The sequence below is a fragment of the Nematolebias whitei genome, chromosome 16, assembly GCF_014905685.2.
Source record: "Nematolebias whitei isolate Nwh7 chromosome 16, NemWhi1, whole genome shotgun sequence".
NCBI classification, from domain to species: Eukaryota; Metazoa; Chordata; class Actinopteri; order Cyprinodontiformes; family Rivulidae; genus Nematolebias; species Nematolebias whitei.
In genome coordinates, this window is record NC_056513.1 from 19,564,511 (window position 1) to 19,587,428 (window position 22,918).

At 37.6% G+C, this 22,918-nt stretch overlaps 3 protein-coding genes and 1 non-coding gene across 4 annotated transcripts in view; 2 read left to right on the plus strand and 2 right to left on the minus strand.

Annotated features, from left to right (window-relative positions):
* Positions 1–651: 651 nt before the first annotated feature.
* LOC119423140 (UPF0450 protein C17orf58 homolog) lies at positions 652–2,565 on the minus strand. The gene is made up of 2 exons (XM_037690551.1): positions 2,424–2,565; positions 652–839 (listed from the first exon to the last, which is right to left on the minus strand). Exons 1-2 carry the CDS (start codon positions 2,551–2,553, stop codon positions 652–654), a joined length of 318 nt encoding a protein of 105 aa, XP_037546479.1. The 5' UTR covers positions 2,554–2,565.
* Positions 2,566–6,695: 4,130 nt separating this feature from the next.
* trnar-ccg lies at positions 6,696–6,768 on the minus strand. The gene has a single exon. It is a non-coding gene; the product is annotated as a tRNA-Arg (tRNA).
* Positions 6,769–7,060: 292 nt separating this feature from the next.
* On the plus strand, positions 7,061–14,230 carry LOC119422399 (importin subunit alpha-1). Its single transcript, XM_037689765.1, has 11 exons — positions 7,061–7,086; positions 7,357–7,459; positions 7,540–7,680; positions 9,451–9,536; positions 9,870–10,138; positions 11,546–11,640; positions 11,745–12,008; positions 12,335–12,568; positions 12,812–12,994; positions 13,286–13,435; positions 14,109–14,230. The coding sequence occupies exons 2-11, from the start codon at positions 7,394–7,396 to the stop codon at positions 14,196–14,198; spliced, it is 1,578 nt and encodes a 525-aa protein (XP_037545693.1). The 5' UTR covers positions 7,061–7,086; positions 7,357–7,393; the 3' UTR covers positions 14,199–14,230.
* Positions 14,231–14,896: 666 nt separating this feature from the next.
* Positions 14,897–22,918, plus strand: part of LOC119422394 (E3 ubiquitin-protein ligase SMURF2) — a 55,476-nt gene continuing 47,454 nt past the window's right edge. Inside the window, exon 1 of the mRNA XM_037689759.1 lies at positions 14,897–15,319. Within this exon, the coding sequence (XP_037545687.1) occupies positions 15,268–15,319 (52 nt within the window). The 5' untranslated portion in view covers positions 14,897–15,267. The remainder of the gene's footprint in view (positions 15,320–22,918) is intronic.

A 22,918-nucleotide genomic window follows, 5' to 3' on the forward strand; every position in this document is an offset into this window, starting at 1 on the left:
TTCTTGTATATCAGCGTGCAAATTTTTTACAAATGCTTAAAACCTACAAAATGTTGGCAGATTAGCATACTATTTTTTACAGATGTTGTCTTTCTGATATACCAGCACATTTAAATGTCCATACAATATGTTTTGCAAGTTTTCATTTCACTTTTCTGTTATAAAGACTCACATGTGATCGCGGCACCCCCAAACTGAAACGTGCTTCCACAGCTACGCTCGTTTTACAACATTTCTCTTTTGTCTTTTCCAAACCTTGTGTGCTCTAGATGAGCCAGTATTCCATTTTAAATTAGGTCACTGTGTTTCGATCAGGTACTTCATGAACCAGCCACGAATGCATGAAGAGTCTGAGACGTGCTCAGTGAAAAGATTTGAGGTCGGAGTCCCAAAGGTTAAAAATATCGTGAAAAATCCTGTTGGTAAGAGCTGCATGTAGCAAAAAGGCCACAGCTCAGTACTTTGGGGACTTAGAAGATAAAAGATGTGTCAATACTATGATACGTGGCAGCAGTCCTATGTGAGAACCCATCCATGTCCTTCTGCAACATGTCCTCTGTCCTGACCAATACTGTGGGGTTAGTTAAGATCCATTAACATCAGCTGCAACGTCTCTTCCCCTGCAGAGGGGGCGATAGTCTTATCTCTGGTTCATCTACATTTGGAGCGGGCGGCCTCCAGAGCTTTCTGGTGTCTCCGTTTGTTGAACCTCTTGACGTAGCTGTTGCTTCGCAGAAGTCCGTCTCCGGGTTTCAGCTTGCCTCCCAGCAGGTTCTGGAGGTCACCGGGAAGGTGGCGCCTCCGGTGGTAGATCTGACCCATGACGATGTATCTGGTTCCTTGGGAAAAAGCAGAGGGCAGGTTAAGAGGAATTGAGAAAAGGGCAACGCTGAGCAGTTTTTGTGTTTTCACTAAAGACTAGAAAATGACTCCCCACATGCCCCAAAGGTGCGAACTTGTCATACAATTTTCAACTTGAGGGTGTTTTCACAAAGAGATGTGACTGTTGGTGACTCATTTACTTATTGTGTATAATTGGTGTGGATTTTAGACCTGGATTTTTAGAGAAATAACCTCAGATGTTTTCTGTGAGAGGAGAGCTCCCATGTGTCATAATCCAGCACTCTTCAAAAGGGATTCATTCAACCTTTATTTATACAGGTTAGTCCCATTGAGCCTGGGGGATTCATTTACAAGAGAGGCCTGATTTTAACAGAGTGATGACAACAGTGGACAATCATAAAAGAAAGCATGTAAATTGAGAAGAACAAATGAAAGAAAATGGTATTTAAAAAAAAAACTAAACAAAAACAGCTAGGTTGTAAAGCGATGTATAAAACTAAAAACAGGAACATGTCTGCGTTGGTTTTTGCCATGAACTTAACAGATGTTTGAAGCCATTTTAGAGAGGTCAAGGTCGAGAGCTTCAAATCTTTTTGCAAGATATTCCAGGAAACAGAAGTGGAGTAGAAGAAGATCTTTCTGCCAAGTTCAGTCCGCACTGGACAAGAAGCCCACGACAAATTTGAGAAAGGTTTTAGATTTGTCCAACAAAGTTAAGTCAGGTCATCTGGACGGTTTCTTTTTTGTTTTGTTTTTTTGGTTGAAATGTTTCGTCCTTCATCCAAAGGACTTCGTCAGTGAGTGTGCTGCTTGTGGGACTGAGTTTGTTGCGGCTCCTCAGACTGACAAAGTCCTTTGGATGAAACGTTTCAATAAGAAAAAAATAAACCGTCCAGAGGACCTGACCTTTGTTTGATTTTTTTACCTGGATTTTTGAGCATGAACTTTGATGTTTGAACCCCTTTGGCTATGGCTGCCTCAGAGGAGTTGACGGGGGAGAGGGCGGGCTCCAGAAACCAACTTATCACCTGTAAACTGGTTGGCCCACTATGTGAGTGTGCTGCTTGTGGGACTGAGTTTGTTGTGGCTCCTAGTCCTCGGAGTGATGAAGTCTTTTGGATGAAGGACGAAACGTTTAAACAAAAATAAGAAACCGTCCAGATGACCTGACTGAACTTTGTTGGATTTTTTTACCTGGATTATTGAGAATGCACTTTGATATTTTAGACTTGTGCAACAAAATTGAGAATTTTAGATCCTCAAAAAAATAAGTGAACTGGAACAACACAAGAAAAGTTCAATACACCCACAACAAAACTGAGACACACGCAACCAATTTGAAAAGGGTTTGAGACGCCAGTGACAAAAATGAGAAGGACGTGTTTAAGACACTCCAGACAACACATGACATGTTTTGAAGACAGAAAGCAAGCTTAAGATGCATTTAAATTCCTTTTTATTTCCTTTCATATGTAAAGTCCTTCACTAAGAAAGCTTCTCACTTTCAAATCTCATTTTCACTGTTAGCATGAAGACAAAATATTTGGGCTTTTAGGAAAACTTTTACTCTCAACACTTACCAAGTTTGATATCAGGGCAGGGCTTGCTGCACTTGTAGGTGTCCAAGACCAGGAGGTGAACTTTAAAGAAGAAGGTTTCTGGGGTCACGTACAGACGACTCATCTTGTAGAAGCCGTCGCTGCTGACCATCAGCGTTATCAGCCGCACGCCTTTAGGTAAAATGTCGATGTCATGGACGATCCCATTGACAGCTGTTTCAGAAGGAGAGAAAAATGTATAAATATATTTTGAATTGTAGATCTTCCATTTGAAGATGAGATACAAATTTAAGAGGTTTTTCAAAATTACTTCAGAGTTTAGGAAATAAATTAATTTATATCCTAAGGCTACTTAGCTTAGATTAGCCTAGCTTAATGAAAACTAGAGAAATTGCATTTTCTACAAAAAGAGCTCATTGCTGAAGAACTTGCTGAAAAACAGAAGAAATTAGCTAAACATGCTGAAATGTAGCTGAAATGGAAGAACGAGCCTAAGTTTGCAGAAAAAAGCAGAAAGAACACATATTTGCTGAATTAGGTTTAAATAACCAGAAATGAGAACAAACATTAGTAAACTAGCTAAAAAAAGCTGAAATTAGCTAAATATAGCTGAAAAGTACCTGAAAAGAAAGAAAGAAGCTTAAACTACCAGAAGGAAGTGAAATGAGCTGAAATAAGCTAAAAAATGTGGAATTAGCTGAAAAAGTTGAATTTAGCACAAAACAGTTAAAAACTCTTGGTGTAATATTTTATGAACCACTGGATGAATTTGAATGAAGTTTCAAAACAATAATTATTGAATGTACGTCTATAACCAATTAACTTTTCGAGTCTCCCTAAAGAAGATGGACTTCATGGCTAATTGAAATGAGCCAAAACAAAAAGCCACATGTAGCATAACTATTAGAGTCGATCACTTTCAGTATAGCCGTCACAGTTAAAACACCGTTGCCAGCACATGCACGGTTTCAACTTATGTAGTTTTACAGATACTGAGCTAAACTTTAGAGTGGTAGTAGCTGACAGCCATCCTCAACACATACTCTGAGAGCTAAACACATGCGGTAAGATTGTGCACAGTGTCTTTAGATGAAATGTGCATTATCTGAAGGAAATCTTTTAAAATGTTAATGTTATTTCGACCTACATGATCAGCTCAGTATTTCTAAAGCTGACTGAAAATGTGTGGATCTTTCTGCACTTCATGTCTGTTTGTGTACACCTGATGGAGTATGTCTTTGTGTTACATACCAAACTCACTGTAGCAGTAATATTCCTTCTCATCCTTATCCTTCCGGCACTCGCTCATGCAGAAAGCATCCTGTGTGTAGTCAGACTCTGCAGAGAACATGAGCAGAACATGTACTTAAGAGATGAAAAACAAAAACAGTTACTGTATTTCTGACTTGTAGTTACTGTCAGGTCAGACTATTGTGTTGATCTTTACACATCCACACTTAATATAGTTTGGTGGGATATTTAAAAATTAGTCTTTTCGCAAACTTTTTCATCTCAAATCACCTAATGCCTAATAAATACCACGGTATATGCAAGTATTTTGCAGTATATACCCTGATGTACTTGATATGAGATGACCCTGGGTTGGATGTCAGGGTCAGGAAACGTCGCTCCCCTACCTCGCCGCAGGATGTCGAACTGGTAAAGCAGGCTGGAGGAACGGCGGTTGAAGAAGACCGGCGGGCGGCTGTTGTTCCAGGTCGCCGCGCTGATTCCAGTCTGATAGAGGCTGGACTTCCCTGGCCGGTTCTCCTCTGGGTCCTGCCTTCGGTTGGAGGGATCCCTGTGGGTGGAAGCAGCTGTTTGCTGCTGCTGAGACTGGGTCTGTGTCTGAGCTGGCGTCCTGGGTTTGGAGTTGAGGAGTCCCTCTGATTCAGTCTGCTGAGGTGGGCTGATGGGGGTCTGGGTGTCCTGGCTGGCCTTCTGGGATGTGCGATTGGTGCTGGCACTTGTAGCCCCAGTCAGCTGGGTTTTAGGAATCAGACCAGCAGCTTCCCCCATGCTTTTCTCACTGTTGTGCTCCACCAAACGGTCACTCTTGTGGCCCTTTTTCCTCTTGTTGTGGTGGCGAAGGATGGGGGCCAGGTTGGTGTGCTTCGGCCACACAGAGGAGGAGAGAGGGTGGAAGTTCAGTTTGGACTCACTGGTCTTGCTGCTTTTCTCCAGGAGCTCATTGATGGGCAGTGAGGGCTCTTTGACCACCAGCCTGGTCTGATTGCTCATAACAGGATCCACAAAGCTGCTCTGACCCTTTTCTATTAGAGTGTACAGCTCTGTGAAAACATTGGAGAACACTTCAGCTACACAAAAACACACAGTTCCTGTAGTCAACTATGATAATTAAACAGTGTCCCAAAAAACCCAGCGATCAATGGGATTTTGGCAAAACTGATGAGAAAACCCAACTCTCTGTGGAGCTCTACAGCTCAGGCAAACGTCACATCATCCAAAATCATGATGTCACACATAAACTTGTTTCTGTCTAAAACAGCCAAAGCTTATAAAAAGGAACTCTTCTTATTCCCACACATTTTGGGGTGCATTTAAAAATTATACATCAAAATGTAGACATTTTAATTTATTTTATGTTGTGTGTCTGTCACAGCTAGGACTTGTGGTTTTCTCTCAAACCTTCCCAGAATACAGTCATACATTAGCACAAAAAGAAATAATAATAATAATAATTGCTCCACAACTGGAAGTGAAACGTCCTTTCATCTTGTCATAACTTCTAAATAAAATACTGCATGTGTGACAAACCGAGTCTTCTGCCGCTCACGATACAAGGATTTCTAAGATCCGTCTGTTCGTTTTTGCACAGTGTTTGTTTTGTTCGAGCCTTATTTTTCAGTCTGCGTCTGCCTGACTTGCTAGTCAGGGAGTGAGAGACACAGGCGTGTGGTTACCACAGTGACCATATTGAACCACAAGTTGCATCAAATGATATGCAATTTGATGTACCTTTTTCCATACAAAAACACAAAAAAATACATTAAATTGTGCATAATTTGAAGATTTTTTTCAGTTTAGAAAATCTAAATCTTTTAAATTTTTTAGGAGAGATAGGCAACTAAATAGAAGATTTTTAAGTATCACATCAAACGTAAACACTTATGATATTAAGACTTCTGGTATTATATGTTTTCATCTGTGAAAAAAATATATTTGACAAACACCACAGCTGTAGATCTGTCTATAGAAAAACAAAACAAAGATGTCCACCTACCATTAACAACATGCTCCTCTGTGTTGTGGAGAGGAAACACCAGAAACAAAAGTGTCAGAGTAATCCCTTCCATCATCCTGGATGCTCAGTTTGCTCGGTTTGCAGCAGAGTTGGGAATCTTGGGATTTTTATAGGACTGCTCAAGGAGAGGATGGGATGAGAAGGAAAAAGGGAGGCGGTGTTGTGACGTCACGAGCTCAGAAATAAACACTCACTTGATTCTTTCATCTATATAATCTGTAAATAGATTGTCTTGTTCTTCTTTTATACTTGAACACTATTTCCTTTGTACATGTTAATATACCCCTGGCAGACAAATGTTTGTAATGTTGATAAAAACTTAATAATAATAATAATAATAATAATAATAAAACCTTGACTCCTTTCATCCATTTTTTTCAGTTCTAGCAGCGAGAGAGAAATGCCTGTTAACTGAGCAAGTAGGTCGGTTAAATAGAAACTCGTGGTAGTTATTTGCCGAAAATTTTGAGCTTGTTTTTAAAACATTTTTAATATTGGTACAAAGTTTACGCCATTAGCTACGCGGAAACCGAAATGCGCGTGTTTACTGCCCTCTAGTGGTGATAACTGACCACGACAGACACCACACGACGCCACTTTGCAATAATCAAGTTCGAGTCAACGTTTAGCGAAGGATTTCAGAATAAATTAGACGCTTTATTTCTTTAAAAAATTAATTTAATGTCCAATAATACGTTTGTGTTATCAATAGCCACTTTTTTATTGTTACCTAAAAAGACTTTGACAGACTTACATAAACTAAAGCTTAACCCTATTTTTATTTATCATAGCAGTCGTGAGTTCAGTTTTTATGCTCATTGTTCATGAATGAGTAAATAATTCATGAATATTTCTAACTAAAAGATGAAAAACGTGTATAGTTAAAAATTGTAACTTCACGTGGATCTCTACGTTACGTAGCCTGCTCTATTTATCCCAATCTATCCCAATTATATTTTGGCGTTATTTCAGAACACCATAATGTGACCATGGACTGCTTTTTGAGTCCTTAAAAAAAGGATCATAAACGACCCAGATGGGACTCGAACCCACAATCCCCAGCTCCGGAGGCTGATGCCTTATCCATTAGGCCACTGGGTCATCAGGCGTACAGCAATCAGCGTTGATATTTATCAGAAATAAACACATCTGCGCAAAGGTTTTTGGGGGTTGTCTATGGAATAGTTATATTAGACAGAGATAGCAATAATATGTGACGTATATATATATATTTATTGTTACAATGGCATGGAGGGCGGACTCAAAAATCTGCGGTTGTTGTACGTTTTCTTTAATCTCGAACAATAGGGCGAGGCCTGTTGTAAATCTGACCAATCAGCGATCCGAAAAAAAACCCCAACCCGTCGCAGTTGATGACGTCACTTTCAGTGTCATTTTTTTTTTCTTCTCAAGAACTCGGTAAGCTGGTCGCACACGTTCTGTTGCCTAGTACCTTGTTGAAACGTGTTTTCTTTTTTTTTTTCCTTTGTTTTTAAAAACAAGTGCATACATTACTGTTTAGTAGACAAGTTCCGTGTGCTTCCTCTGCTCTGGCATGGAGTCAGATTACTCTTGATATAAAGATATCGGTTCAGCTAGTTAGCAAGCTAACACACGTTATTAACCGTAAGAGAAGAATGAGGGAAACCGTTGGTACGAGCGTTTATTTTTTCTCTCGTTTCTTCTCAGCACGACATTGGCTTTGAGGAGTCGGTTGTGTTTAGGAATGTCAGCTGACAACAACAGCGGAGATCGACTCCACCAGTTCAAAAACAAAGGGAAGGATGCCGGAGTAGGTTCTGCCATTGCAAGTTAACCCGCCGGCACGCTAAACGCGCAAGTGTGTTTTATTTGAGTGTGGCCATCTTTCAGGAGCTGAGGCGCCGGAGAGCGGAGTTTAACGTCGAGCTGAGAAAAGCAAAGAAAGATGATCAGATTCTGAAGAGGAGAACCGTTGAAAACTTCCTGGACGAGCCCACATCACCTCTGCAAGACAAAGATGCTATGGCACCGGTACTGGTTCGGCTCGATGAGAGCTCTATTAAACTAAACTCTAATCCTTGAATGTGTGATGAACAGCTACAGGATTACCTAAATACTCATGGTATAACCTTCAATTTGGTTGTAGAAAAAAAACTGCAGCCACTTTAAAAGTATTAAATGTCTTTATTGAGGCTCTGGACAATTAACTAACTCCATGCAGCCCCTTTTTTATTGGTTTATCAAAGGCTTTGACAATGGATCACACTAAAACAAACTTTTCTTTTATTATTTTATTAGACTCAGTTTGAAAGCGTTTTTTCCTACAAAGCTCTGTGTTGAAGTGGAATGCATAGTTTTTTTTTATTTCTTGTAGCCATAGTTGTTCCCTGTGGCTCCTTTATTGTCCTCTGTTGTGTGCGAAGTTGGGTTAATTTTGTGAGATGGATAATTTGAAATATTTAATTGAACTGAATGCTTTCTAGTTTTTATACTGCTTAAAAAATTAGTTTATCAAATGTGTAGCCAAGACCACCACTGGTCACCCCCTGGGACCGTCATTGTGCCTGGTGGTGGATAAACCACCTCGGACGAGAAAAACAAATCTACCTCTGTTCTTATACACAGTGTAACTCCTACACACTTAATATCTTGCACCAAAAACATTGAGGTTAACCATTCAATTCCAGTCCAGAAAATTCTCATCTTTAATATTACAATTATTTGCTATTCAAATCCCTCTGCAACAGGGAACATAGGCGTATTGCTTGTTAATTTTTTATTAATCGATCGTCTTAACTAATAAGTATTAAACACAAATCTCTGTTTTTATGCTTACAATACTGTGATGTACTCTGTTGCACTATTCAACACCAAAACAAACTAAAGTTGCGTTCTCCAGCTCAAAATCTAAGTGCAAGTATTTCCCATATGGTACAACAATTAAAAGCTCAGAAATCGAGTTAGTTTATGAATAACTCAAGTTTCACATTCAACAACTGGTCCAAAAATCTCTCCCAACTTTAAGCTAAAATGTTGCTTCTGTTTGAGAGTTAAGTCTTGTTTGTCTTTTCAGGCTACACAAAAACACTTGTTTCTGCTACTTTTATGTCTTGGTTAAATTACAGAGATGTAATCGATATGCAGCCTCTTCACAATTCAAGCAGGTTCAGTCCTTCATGGAGCTTGGAGGCTCATTATGAAGCTTAAAACTCGCTGCATGTTGTATTGTTGTGTTGGATGATGTGCTTTATCCTTTCGCATATTAAACCAGTGGCCATTTCTCATTTACCAAACTATTTGCAGCCTTCTGCCTTCACATCCAGACATCTACATGCTCTGCAAAAATACAGGAGGCCACTTTGAGTTTTTATTTCTTATCGTCTTATTGTGTGTGTTTGGACTTTAGTGCTAATCTGAGCTGCTGCCTGTCTTGGCCAGGACACACTGGTAAAAGAGATCTCTTGAACATGTCTTTCCTGGTTAAGTGACATTTAAATAAAAAAATAATAATTACCATCATAAATCACCATAAAATAAAAACACACAAGTCTCGTTTCAACATGTTTTTCTACTTAGGAACTTTTGTGACCGTAAATGTTTTACTTTCATACAAACTTAGTTTTTTTTTTTTTTTTTTAACAAGCACCAGCCAAAGGTCACCTGTATTATAAATATTATTAAGTGGGAAAAATATCCTAAACTTGGGCTCTTTCATCATTGTTGTGAGGGTTATATGTTGCAATGTCTCTCTATGGCATTCACTGAATGATGTTTTTTAAGCTTGCTTTTCTATTTCAACAGCAGCCTCACTTCTCGTTGGAGGAAATTACAGAAGGTGTGTACAGTCCAGATCTAGATAATCAACTGAAGGCAACACAGGCAGCCAGGTAATGTAATTTCAGTCATCTTTAAACTGAAGGATTCTTCCTGTATAGTGTAGGAATCCAGTGTGGTATTACAGTTGACCTTTATGTTTACTCGACGTCTTCACTTCAGACCAGAGGTTGGACATTGTGAGCCTTTCCTCTGTGTGCTGCGAGATTTTGTGGTATCCAGTTATTTACAAAAACAGCTGTTGATAATTCCCATTATTCCCACATTTTTAAGACACAGTTGCTTCAAGGAATTTTGTGTTGAATGTTTTTTTTTTCTCTTCATTTTAAAGCTTTGCAATAATTTCTGTTTCTGCATTTCAATTTTTTTAAATTTCTGATTTCTAGAAAGCTGCTCTCGAGGGAAAAGCAGCCACCGATTGACAGCATAATTGCTGCTGGCCTCATCCCACAGCTTGTTAGTTTTTTGGCGGTGTTTGAATTCCCTCCCATCCAGTTTGAGGCAGCTTGGGCCCTCACTAACATCGCTTCTGGCACCTCAGAGCAGACGAATGCTGTTGTAGAGGGAGGAGGCGTTCCAGCCTTCATCAGACTGGTGGAATCACCTCACCTGCACATCAACGAGCAGGCCATTTGGGCCCTGGGTAACATTGCAGGTAATGTGTGATAAACCCTGATATTTCCATGTCTTAATGCAGAACAATGTCTGATTTTTTTTTTGTTCTGTTTAGACATTGTCAGGAGTTGCTCTTTCACACATCCATTTAAAACGAGAAAATATTGATGCAAAACATCTTTTAGTTGTTGGAAACACTTAATTATTGAGTCTAAATATAATTCAGTTCAGTTTATATAGCACCAAATCGCAACAAAGTTGTCTCAGGGCACTTTACAGGAACATTCACATGAGTAAAGTTCTCTATATAAGGAATTATATATATTATACGGTAAGTGTGATTGTGGACTTGTGTACCAACATAGAGACGTAATACTTTTGACATATTGTATGCATTGTGTATGCCTTGGTGGGAAGCATTATGTTAGCTTGCAGAAAATGGCACAAAACAGCAAACACTATCATCATGGGCTCTTGCTCCCTAAGATGCTTCAAAAAATGACCTGCTTTGTTCTCACATTGCCTCAGTCTTACATTATCTGAACTTTTTACAAGATTAATTTGAGTGTAGTACCTTTTTTGACCACCGGATGGCAGTATAAGACTGTTTGAACTGAAGGACGGATAGTGAGGGAGCGAGCAGTGTGTCTCTTTAAGAAAAATGGGAGGGAGGCTCCTTGACGTGACATGGGCTGTCCTTCCTTTTTTCCTGTTCTCAAAATGGCGAACGCTCGGTGTGGTTTGAGCTCTTTAGCATAACATTTTTCACACAAAGTTTTTAATTAAAAAAATCGGTAAACAAGTTCTCTGCTTCTTTTTACAGAGAAAAACAACTTTTTAAACGAAGGCACAGGTTTCAAATTAATTTTGTTAGCTTAGCTCGTAGCTTAGCTTCTCAGCTTAGCGGCTTTTAACGATCCAAGAACGCAATTTTGGACGGTTAAAATGGATTTTAAAGAGAAAGGGAGGGGTCAGTGAAGAGCACCGGAGTTGAGCCTTTTGCCATCCAGTGTCTTCAGTAGAAAGTGAGAGACACGAAGAAACGATAAAGCCGATAAATGAAAATGAGATTGATAATTTTCATTTATCATGTGATTAATTGATTTATTGTTTATTGCGACGGGTCTAGTTGACATACACTGGTCCATTGTTCAGAGATCATTTATTTTGGCTAAAAAGGAAGCTAAGCACTTTGTTTTAGTTTAGTTTTGCACTTGTGAAAGGTTCAGCAATAAGATATTAACAGCTGTTGTATAGTTGTTACCCTATGTTGAATGGCTTTTCAGTGTTTTTACAACCTCTGAAATCAAATCCAAATACATTTGGGTTCATGGTGATCAAGTAACATAAAGCTATAAGTGTAATATATTTTCAGTGCATTTTTATTTAATCTGTTATTGCATTCTGATCAAAATAATTATTGTATTGTACTGTAATTAATTTATAGGTGATGGACCCAACTTTAGAGACTTGGTAATCAAACACGGTGGCCTTCTGCCTCTTTTAACTTTGGTGAAATCCCCCTCTCTGCCTCTACTTCCTGTAAGTGTCTCTCAAATATTGTGTGCATTATTTATAATACTGTTATTTTTTTTATTGCACTAAAGCTATAGCTTTGGGCTAAAATATCATATCCTCTTTATCAGCCTAACTTTGTGCGCAATGTGACCTGGACACTGTCCAACCTGTGTCGACATAAGAATCCTCCCCCTCCCTTGGTGGCAGTGGAGCAGCTGCTTCCTGCCTTGGCGCACCTCCTGCATCACGGTGACAAGGAGGTTCTGGCCGATACCTGCTGGGCCCTGTCTTATTTGACTGACGGCTCCAATGAGAGGATAGAGTTGGTGGTGCAATCTGGCCTGGTTCCTCAACTTGTTCATCTCCTGGCCTGTGGGGAGCTTTCCATTGTGGTATGTGACATTGAGTTCATGGTATAAATGTATGTCCCATATGGAATGCAGAAGTTTATATATTTTAAATTGATTTTCAGAGACTGGGAAACAAAGATTTAGGTGAACTTTGACATTCCTGTCATTTAAAACACTGCTCATTTTTCATTTTTTATTTTTAAAGGATTAAAGTTCAGCTTTTCTGTTAATTCGGTATATTTTTACTTGCATACCAAAAATTGTTTCTGACATTTAAAGGAGCCCCTGATATCGTGCTTGCAAATGTCATTTTTATTTTGCACAGAGTTTCAAATGCTCATATAAGCAACTTACTCTCCTTCTCCTAGACTCCTGTTCTGAGGTCAGTTGGCAACATAGTGACTGGAACAGATGAGCAGACCCAGTGTGTGCTCAGTGCAGGTGGCCTGGCAATGCTCCCTGCTCTGCTGCGCCACCACAAGTCCAACATCCAGAAAGAAGCTGCCTGGACGGTGTCCAATATTACAGCTGGCAAAGACAGCCAGATTCAGGAAGTAATTGATGCAGGCCTGATACCCATCCTGGTGGAGCTCCTTCAACAGGTCAATCTAAAGAAACACAGAACTGTACTATTTTATGTATTATGTAATCCCTGAAGTGATTATTAAAATTAATTATTGTAAACTGGGTAATTAGAGCATATTAAGGCCTTTTGTGCTTATTCGTCAGGATGCTTCTAAAAAAAAATGTTTGGATTTGTTTGGTCTTCTTTTAAAGCTCTGAGAGCCCTATAGTTTTGTTTTTTTTTGCCCAAAATCGCTGATGGTTTTTGTTTATTTATTTAGGGAGATTACAAGACCCAGAAGGAAGCAGTGTGGGCCGTCACCAATTATACCAGTGGTGGATCAGTGGAACAAATGGCTTACCTCGTCCACTGCAAAGTGCTGGAGCCTCTGCTCAATCTACTGACAGTCAAAGACAGCAAGATGATACTGGTCATCCTGGATGCAATTTGCAATATTTTACAGGTAAGAAGCCAGTTGCTTCTGACTGTCATTTATTTCAGGGTGATTTGTATTTTAGCTTAAGAGAAGATTCTCCTTGCTGTTTTTTCCCCCCATTGTTTTGTTGTTTATGGGATGTTTTTGAATTGCAACATTTAGTTTGTGTGCAAAAGAACAAAGTAAGTTCACTCGCTTGAAATAATGTAATGTTCTTCATGCTCTTATTCTATCCTCTGCAACCACTGTCACAGCTGTTTAGCAGTTATTGAGACTACTGTCCGTACATGTTTTTCTTTTTTTTTTTTTTTCCCACAGATGTCACAAAAAACTGGTGAGGTTGAGAAACTGTGCCTAATGATTGAGGAGTTGAATGGTTTGGACAAGATTGAAGCACTACAGTCCCATGAAAATGAAGCGGTCTACAAGTCCTCTCTCAACATTATCGACAGATTCTTTTCTGAAAAGGTACATTTATTTTATAATATCTATACAGTAGCTCATTTATGTTTCTCTGGTGGGTTGGACATTTTAAAATTATGGTTGAAAAAAATAATTAACGATATACTAACCAAAAATGACTGGTTTAAAACATTTTTACACATTTTTAAAAGTATGAGACTTTAAATTCAAATTCTTAGTGTGGATTTATTGTAGGTTTTTTGTTGTTGTTGGTTTTTTTTTGGCTTTTTCAGTTAAAGATAATCTTTGTACTTTTCATTTACAAAATATGTAAATTTACTTTACACAACATCTCACACAAAGTTAAGGAATGTGTGCTTGGTGTATTAAGAAAAGCAACTCAAAATGTCAGGGAAAAGTTTTTATTTTTTTATTTTACAGATTATTATTATTTTTTTTAACAAATAATTTGTTTTACAGCTCCTCGGTTTTGTAGTTAAGTGTCTTATGTAGGTAATCTCAAAGTTTACATTTCTCAAACATTTCATTTGATACACTTAAACTGCATACTCTGTAATTCTATGAAGTGAACCCAAGTCAAAACTGAAAGTCTTCTCAGTTGATAAAAGTAGTCTTTGTCTGAAGAATGTATCTTATCTCAAATCCATAAAACCAGCTACAAAACAGGTTATGACTTGCACAGTCCTGAGCGTTTTGCGTCTTTTTCTTTGTCTTCCAGGATGAAGATGATGAGTTTGTTCTTCCTGAAGCTAGTGCAGACAGTTATGCCTTCCATATCCCTGAAGACCAAAGCACTTTCCACTTTTAAGTTGTTTACGTTTCTATTTGACAAGAAATAAAAACCCTACTTTGCGATTTTTTTATTGGATTTTTCTACCTTGTACATAAAAGTACAAAGAAAACGTTTTATAGAAAAATGTGTAAATAAATGTTTTTTTCAGTAATATTCTGATTTGTTGTTTATTTATTTATTTAACCTAACACAGAGATGTTTAAAAAAACGGAGGTCATTCTTTGGTGAAGAAAAAAAGAAAGTAAGAAGTCTTTAAAAAAATTTGTTTTATTAAAGTTGAGTAACAGCGCCAGAAAATGATTTGTTCCACTTCACCACTAGATGGTAGTATGATCTTTTTTTTTGCCCGCATGTGGGCTTTAAAATATATTTGGAAATCATTTTTATGAATAGAAATCAATTCTCAACGTAATAATCACATTATTTTATGCGGTCAAATGGGTTTGAAGGAAGTACCCAGTAAGTTAATTATAATGTAACATTGTGTATCAGATTATTTTTATTTTTCTGTCAAAATGTTTCTCATTTATAAAATAGTTACCAATATTGCTTCTTTTTTTTAACATAGTCACAAAATTGAATAGGTCGCAACAAAAACCATACATTAGTCATGAAAAAAAAAGTTTTACTAATACAAATGGGATAAATGTCAGTTTGGGGATTGCACATTACACTGCGTTTTATTTTGAAACTACTGTACCGGATGTGCTTCTGAGTGGCTCTGCCTCAATAGTCGCCACCAACTTCAGTTCAGCATAGGTAGAATAGACGCTCGTCTTGGAGGGTAATGCATGTTCTTAATTTGTGTCCGTTTCTCATGGCACAATCAGCACTTGAGAATGTAACTACATACATTTTCAATATATATTTTGATTAAAATGGGCTCATATGGAGATTATATTTCCAGCGATGCGATTATATCTGTATGCTGCGTGCGCAGTCAGCGTGATTTGCTGATACCACGAGCTAACCCGTAGCTAAGCCCAGGGATTGTTTTGGGAGATACCCGTTTAAGAAACTCATACGTCGACACATGAATTAGATAGTTTTTGTCAATTTTCATCAAGGTGGAATCTAAAAGGGAATGTCGAACCAAGGAGTTCGGAGAAATGGCCCAGTAAAACTGCGGTTGACAGGTAAGTACATTTAAACCCCATCTTTTCGCTGTAGTTATGCTAGCTGACTTAGCCTGCATGCTAACTGATTTCAGTAATCCGTTCCCTTGTGAAAAAAAGTCGCATATTATTGGATATACAAGTATTCAACACGCATTAAACAATTTCAGCTGTTTTATAGCTGCTTTGAATTTAAATGATTATTACTGAAAGGCAGTTATGAGTCTTGTTAGCAGTTCATTAGCTGTGGTCAAAACAGTTATATTGTTTTCACGAGACGTTACGTTTTTAAGCCCCTATCTACAAATCTAAGAAGTCTTAAGAAAACTTAAATAATTTTTTAATGGCCTTTGTCAAACAGTGGTACCACACCTAATTCACTCTTGGTGTTTTCTTTCAATTTATTTGTAGATTACCATACCACTTAAAAGCACTTAAAACAGCAACAAGGTTGTACAGCAGAAAGGACATGGCAAAAAATACACATCTAAATAGGTAAAGATAAGAACTAAATGACTAACATTATAGAATACAGACAAGTTAAAATCAACTCGCACAGTGTCAAAAGCCAGGGAATAAAAGTGTGTGTTTTTTAAACGTGACTTAAAAACAGTGCCTGACATGCAGTGGTAACTTATGGTACAGTTTTGGACCTGCAACAGAGAAAGCCCTGTCACCTCTGAGCTTAAAACGAGTGCCTGGAACCAATAAATGCACCTGGTCTGCTGATTAAGGTTGTTACAAGTCTCACATTTTCAGGTTTACTTAAAAAAAATTACTGTCAGATGATAAGGATTTTATCAGAAAGAACCAGATTTCCCAAACTCGTATCATATTCAGAGTTTTATCAGGTCATACATTTTCATTTGGTTTAAGTTAAGGTACAGCGGAGTGTTGGGAAGCTAGCATTATCTCAGTTTTTTTTTAATCAAATTAAATGTGTGGTATATTATTGTTGTTCTTGTCCAGGGCTCGCATGCATATTTATTTTTCATATCACTTTGCTCTGCTTGCATTTTGCTTGCATGCTCATTTTTTTATATTTTTATTGTGTGTGTTTCTTAAGCATGTTTTTGCACTGAAAAAAGGAGTGGCTCTTAATTTCATTGTATTTGCATATAATGACTGTAAAGGGATTCTGATTTTTGTCAGATTTTGATTGACAAAGTTGAATCTGATCAGTTGTGTGTGCTGTTTGTGACTTATAGTAATATTTTTACAGTATTGTAAATGGTACCTAAATGGTTTTACATTAGTTTCTTTTTTGCATGGTTACTGTCAAGTCTAATCTGCCACTGACAATTCTTACATGGTTGTAAGGTAAAGCTTTTCCCCCTACATTTTTATTTAACTACCGGTACTTTGGCCACAAGTCTGACTTATTTGTAGGACTTTACAGTTGATGCTGACTCAAACCAAAGCATGGTTTCTGGTCACTTATTGTTCTATTGCTAGAACTTTAGGTTACTAGTCAATTTTTTAACATTCCTCTGTTGGACATACTCAATATTTTAGTCACTGGCAGCTGGATTTAACATTTTAATATTTCATTTTATTAATATTATTATTTTTAGATTTTGATGGAATGTAAGTTTGACAAAATTTGATATTTTTGGAATCCATGCCTGATGTCGTCTAAATACAATTTTTGCAGTTTTTCCTCATATTTTTCAAGGTCTTTGATAGAAAAACCACCTAGGTTTTATTTTATTGGATCAATTTGAACATTCTCAACTATGAATGAAGAGAATAAATCAGTTTCTTATTCTTCTAAAATGTCACCCCTGAGCTACAACATAGTTTGTGGAAGGAGTCTTTCTGTGCTATCCATTTTCATCATCAGACTCCAGTTGGCATGCAGCACGCTGGGAAAATACTGGAAGAATCATCTTGTGGTTTTCTGTTAGCATTTGGATGGTAAAGAAACCCACTGGTGTATTTTTTTTTTAGTTTAATGTCACTACTGTGCATGTCCCCCACAATGCTATATTTTGGAATTCTGATGGAGTGTGTGTTGGTGTGGTGAAGGGGAAAGCAAGGAAGTTGGTGATTAGGAGAAAGGTCCTTAGTTAGCAGGTCCTTAGTTAGCCGCAGAACTACAAGTTGGGCATACTGTTGGAGTTGTTACCGCTGTCTCAACCTTCACTGCCGGCTCTCTGAAAGTGTGTGTGTGTGTGTTGCCAGCTGGTTTGATTGTATCGGGGCAGGTTTTGTTCTGACAAAAATACACAATCTGACACTTTCAACAGCTTGGCTAACAGAGGATATAATCCTAGCATGCATTGTTGAGCTAACTATGTTGCTTTCCAAAATTCATATAAATGGATGCAACTAAAAGGGTTTTGACAACTTCTTTTTAAGCAGTAGACGGCTTCCTTCCTGAGGTGTTACATAAATATCTGTGGCATGATGTGGTCAAATATAACTTGAATTGTGCACAGCAGCAGCACGGTGGAGCAGTTTGTAGAGTCGCCGCCTCTCAACGAGCAGGTCACCTGGGTTCAAATCCCGGCCGGGGGCCTTTCTGGGTGGAGTTAGCATGTTCTCTCCGTGTATGCATGGGTTTTCACCGGGTACTCCGGTTTTAGACCAGAAACATGCATGTTAGGCTGATTGGTAACTCTACATTGTCTCTAGGTGTGAGTGAGAGAGTGAATGGTTGTTTGTCTCGTTTGTCTCTATGTGTCCCGTGATGGACTGGAGACCTGTCCAGGGTGTCCCCCGCCTCTCGCACAGTGATAGCTGGATATGGGCACTAGTGACCCCTGCGACTCAAAAAGGAAGAAGCGGGTAAAGATAATGGATGGATGGATAGATATGCACAGCAGCTGCCTGTTCATTCATAACTTTCTGTAAACCAGAACATTTTAGGTTTAAAATGAGGAGTTGGGTGAGTTGGTAACTCATGCCTTTTTTTCAAGTTGTGCTGTTTTTAATGGTTTTCAAAACAATTTGACTTCATTGATGGGCTTTGCTCAAATTTTCAATTGTCATTTTATATCAAGCAAATAATCTAGGGGGCATGAATAATTAAGTTTATTTGATTATGAAAACGCAGCATTTGGAAGAATTATTTTTTTTTTTTTCTTTTGAGCAAATTTTATAGCCTCCTAAATTTTGGAGTTAGTCATTTATAAATTATTTATTTGTCATACCACATTATATATATTTTATAAAATATTTATTTATAAAATATCAAATTTATCCAGTTATCAGACAATAACGAGCACCATTTAACTTGAGATACATTTTAAACCGATACCAGTTTTTCCCCAAACGCGTTTATTAATTTTTTTACATTTTACAGAACTCCGTGCAAATTAAATAAGACGTGCTTTGGTCTGTATTTCTATTCTGTTTACCTCTGATTTTCTTCCTGGAACCAGGAACTTAGGCTCTTTTTTAAAAATTTGTCTGAGGAAAGTTTGTGTGCACATCTACACACCATTGTGTATGTTTACATTCTTGCTTTGTGGCCTTTGCATGCATCTTTCTGTGCTTCAACTCCAAAAACAATTTGCTCAATCCTTTAGGACAGGATAGCAGGCCATTTGGGCAGCTTTTTCACTCCAGCTGTCAAGCTTTCTGTTGTTTTTCTTTCTTTTCCTCAATTATTATTGTGCTAACTTTCTTGTCCATTTTTTTTTTTTCTTAAAGCGGCCTCTTGTTGGTTTCTCTAACGGTCTCTTCTTTCGTTTAGATTGTGTACTTTTTAAGTCTAAATCTGGAGTAGCTGGTCAAAATAATTTATTTGCACGTTCATCTGTATTGGGTAAATTCCCCTAGGATTTTAAAGTTTTTTTTACATGTAATTTCTACCATTCCACCCTCCCTCCCCATTTAGTTAATTTCTTATTCAAGGTTCAAGTTTCTTTATTGTCATTCGCATCACATGTCATACTTGATGTGGAACGAAATGATGTACTCAAGGTCCCAGTTACACCCCAAAATTGCAAAAATATAAAGTATAAGAAACGGTATACAAGGATCTAAGATTTGTGCTAAACAACAATAATGTAACATAATACAGTATATTAAACGGCAGCCTGAACTTGAGTCTGTTGTGAGCAGATGGGTATGGATACAGCAGCTTAAAGGCAAGAGATCAGCAGCATATGTAATCAGCAGCATATATAATCAGCAGCATATATAATCAGCAGCATAGCTAAAGTGATATATCGCCAATCAAAGTGGCATTACAGTGGTTATTCTGATTAGGGATTTATGAGTAACGGCTTCAGGGTAGAAGCTGTTCCTCAGTCTAGTGGTTCTACACTTAATGCTCTGCAACCTCTTGCCTGAGTGGGGTAAAACGTGTGTGTGCTGGGTGAATGTGGTCTTCATGATGCAGGTGGCCCTCTTCCTGCATCTGGTGGTGTAGATATCTGTGATGGTGGGGAGACTGACTCCAACAGACTTCTGTGCAGCCTTCACCACTCTCTGAAGATATTTTCTTTCTGCAGCTGTGCAGCCTCCATGCCACATGTTATCATCTTTAGGGTAAAAGTTTGGTTTCTTGTAGTTTTTGAGAAGTGTCATCTTAGCTTGTTTCAGGACATCCCCTCCAACGACATGGCTGCATTATTTATAAATAAATGAACTGGGCCTATAATATACAATGTAAAGTCAAATAACATTTTTTTTTTTTGCATAGTTAAAAATCCAATAGAGTGAAGCAGTACTATTTGTAGCTATAAACCTTAAAACATTTTACCAAGGAGACCAAAAATATATGCATTTCTCCTAAATGTCTGTTTTTGTCTTGAACTTTTTTTTTTGAATTTCTCCTAAAAGCACTTTGGTATTTTTACTGGCTAGACTGTTTATTCCATAAACATTTACCACCAGTGTAGTTAAAACTGATTAAAAATTAACACGTTTAGTTGCATATTGGTCAAAGTTAACTTGCTGACCCATTTGTGTCACTTTTTATTGAGCTGCGTGTGTTGTTTCTCAGAATCAGATGTTTACTTGAATTCAGTTTTTAAAATTACATCACCAACAAAAGGAGTTGTTTTTAAAGTAAAATTGCATTTACTGTTGTAAATTGTATGAAACTAAATTTATGAGTTGTCTTTGTGTATGACAAGAACAACTGATTTAGCAATTCTCTCTTTTTTTGCAGTTAATTATGCACTGAAGCCATCTATGTGATGTGCTCAATTATGCTTTAATAATAGTGCTATATAAGGTCTGCATGCACAGCTCATGCTCTAAATAAGGTCTGCTGCTCTGTGTTTGTGTTCTGCATGTTTGCTTGATTTCTGCCTCCTGCGTCTGAGGATCATTGTGTTGTGGTCAGATTTGAGCACAGCACAGAGGACCGTATCCAAACTTCCTCTTGTTCTGTTTAGTCTGTTTCACTGACGTATACTTCAGTTGACCACACACACTAGGTGTTTGTATTCAGTTTATAATGAAAGTTCTCATTCAGCTGCATTTCATGTCTGAATTTCAAACTGGAAGGACAACAAAAGCTACATTTTTAAATAAATTGCAGCCAGTCTGCAGGACTAGGTCAGTGGTCCATTGGAAATAACCTTCAGCTTGGCAGCATAACATTTTGAGAAAAGCAGTAAATTATTTGCACTTTTGTTTATTTCTTAGTTATTATTTCAAACCAGTTTTGACCACAGCTGTCAGTGAATGTATTTGTCATGAGTGGTCTGGTTCCTGTGTCTGACAAAATAAACGAGTGATAATTATACTGTTTTTCTCGTCATTCTATCAGCCAAGCTAAACGTATCGTTTTATGGACCTCTTTTCTGTATTGTTGCTGAATATGTATAAGGATTACTCAAATTATTTAGTAGCTGCAGAACTTTTTTTGTGTGTTTTGAAACAAATCAGAATAATCAAAACATTTCAGATTCATAAGGTGCAGCAGGTCAACTTTAAATAAAAATATTGATCATTTGTCTGTGTATGTTAACATATGTTTCTAATAAAAAAATAAAACAAACACAGAAGCTGAGCATTTTTTAGTTTGCATTTTTTTAAATAATAATTGTTAGGTAGGCTTTTGTGAGCAGTTAAGAGCAGGAATATATCCTATACAGGATCTATACAGGAACTACATAAGTACATGTTCACAAATTTGTCATACCTTGTATCTCAGATAATATTCTTTGTAAAGTCCAGCATTATATCTTCTTGATCGATTCATTACTTGGTTAAATATTGGCATGCAGCATGTTTGGAAAGTTTTTTTTTTTTTTTTTTTTTTGTGTGATTCTTCTAATACCACTATGCTTTTGTCTATGCTACTAATTTTACAGTTGTAAATAATGAACTAGTGAAATGTTGATCACATCCAGGTCTCCCGACTAGGGCTGGGTACCTTTCTAAAAAAATCTGTGTCGGTACCTTCACTTCGGTGTCGATTCCTGGACGGTTCTTTTTTCGGTACCAGTTTTGTAATTACTATTGATTCTAACAAGAATAAAATTACGTTACACATTACAGTACAAATTGTGAGTAGGAATGCGCAATATTAACGGTATATGGTAGAAATGATAGAAATTTAGCCTACGATAGAGATCTGTCTTCTACCGGCTAACCGCAGTAATGCTGTGTCTGAAGTAAAATCAGAGCTGTCAGATTTAATCGTTACTTTTTTTGAGTTGAAAACTGTGCGCAAGTGGCGTTAGTCTTTTCTCCGAGAGCTAAGTAGCGAAGCTACAAACTAACTACGCCTGGCTTGCCGTAGTGTTGTCGTATTTGGACGCATGCGCAAAACGCTGTGTTCTGTCGAAAGTTTTTTTTTTTTTTCCATCAAAAGTTAAAGTAAGCGTTGGTCATCTTTATTGAAACCTGCTCTCTGATCTGTGAAAAGAACGCTGTGTTGTGTGATTTTACTGCGAGACCCTCTGGTCAAAGCCACAGACTCATTTTGTGTCAGCTCTCCATTAAAGGAGAAGGAGACGCCCACTAGAGGGACGGAGGTGAAGTTTTTCAGTGTAAAATGCTGCTCTGTTGCTGTTCATTTATTAAGTGAGAAAACTGGAAACTGTTAAGAGTTAACATTTTTTTTTGTTTAAAACATATGGCTAAAACTACATTTGATATATTTTGCACTGTTGTGCACTACAAGCAAGAAGCCTAATACTTGATTTGTTTATTATTTTAAAACTCTGGACCTAGTAGTGGAATTTTCTTAATTCAAAATATTTGATGGCAAAACGACACCCTATGCTTTTTTTTTAGTAAGTTTTATACCAAAATCATATCGCAATATATATCGTTATCGCCACCCTTCACAATACATATTGTGATATGAATTTTATGCCGTATCGCACATTCCTAATTGTGAGTTTTTTATTTTTTAACTTTGGGATTTTTCTATTCCAAGCAGTTTTCTTACATAAAAATAAACAAATAATTTCCAGGTCAAAAGAACAGTTGCAAACAACAAGTGACATGTCAGTGTCTAATGCTCACTGCTACACACTGAGGACCTTTTCACTTAACAGTTTTTCTTCAGAAACATCAACATGTCTGCTTTCTCTGGACACAAACAAGCCTGCTCCTGGCTGATGGTGTCTCCAGCAGTAGGAAGTGTTCCCTCTGAGGATGCAGACGATGCTTGTTGCATTTACGGATACCAGGTTGTCAAGTTTG

Bases quoted from the DNA above. Each gene is read 5' to 3' on its own strand.
- LOC119422399 (XM_037689765.1), top strand. From the start codon at position 7,394: ATGTCAGCTGACAACAACAGCGGAGATCGACTCCACCAGTTCAAAAAC. The intron at 12,569-12,811 runs GTCAATCTAAAG...TTATTTATTTAG, and splicing joins TGGTGGAGCTCCTTCAACAG to GGAGATTACAAGACCCAGAA. The intron at 13,436-14,108 runs GTACATTTATTT...TTTGTCTTCCAG, and splicing joins ACAGATTCTTTTCTGAAAAG to GATGAAGATGATGAGTTTGT.
- LOC119423140 (XM_037690551.1), bottom strand. From the start codon at position 2,553: ATGGTCAGCAGCGACGGCTTCTACAAGATGAGTCGTCTGTACGTGACC. The intron at 840-2,423 runs GTAAGTGTTGAG...CTTTTTCCCAAG, and splicing joins CTGCCCTGATATCAAACTTG to GAACCAGATACATCGTCATG.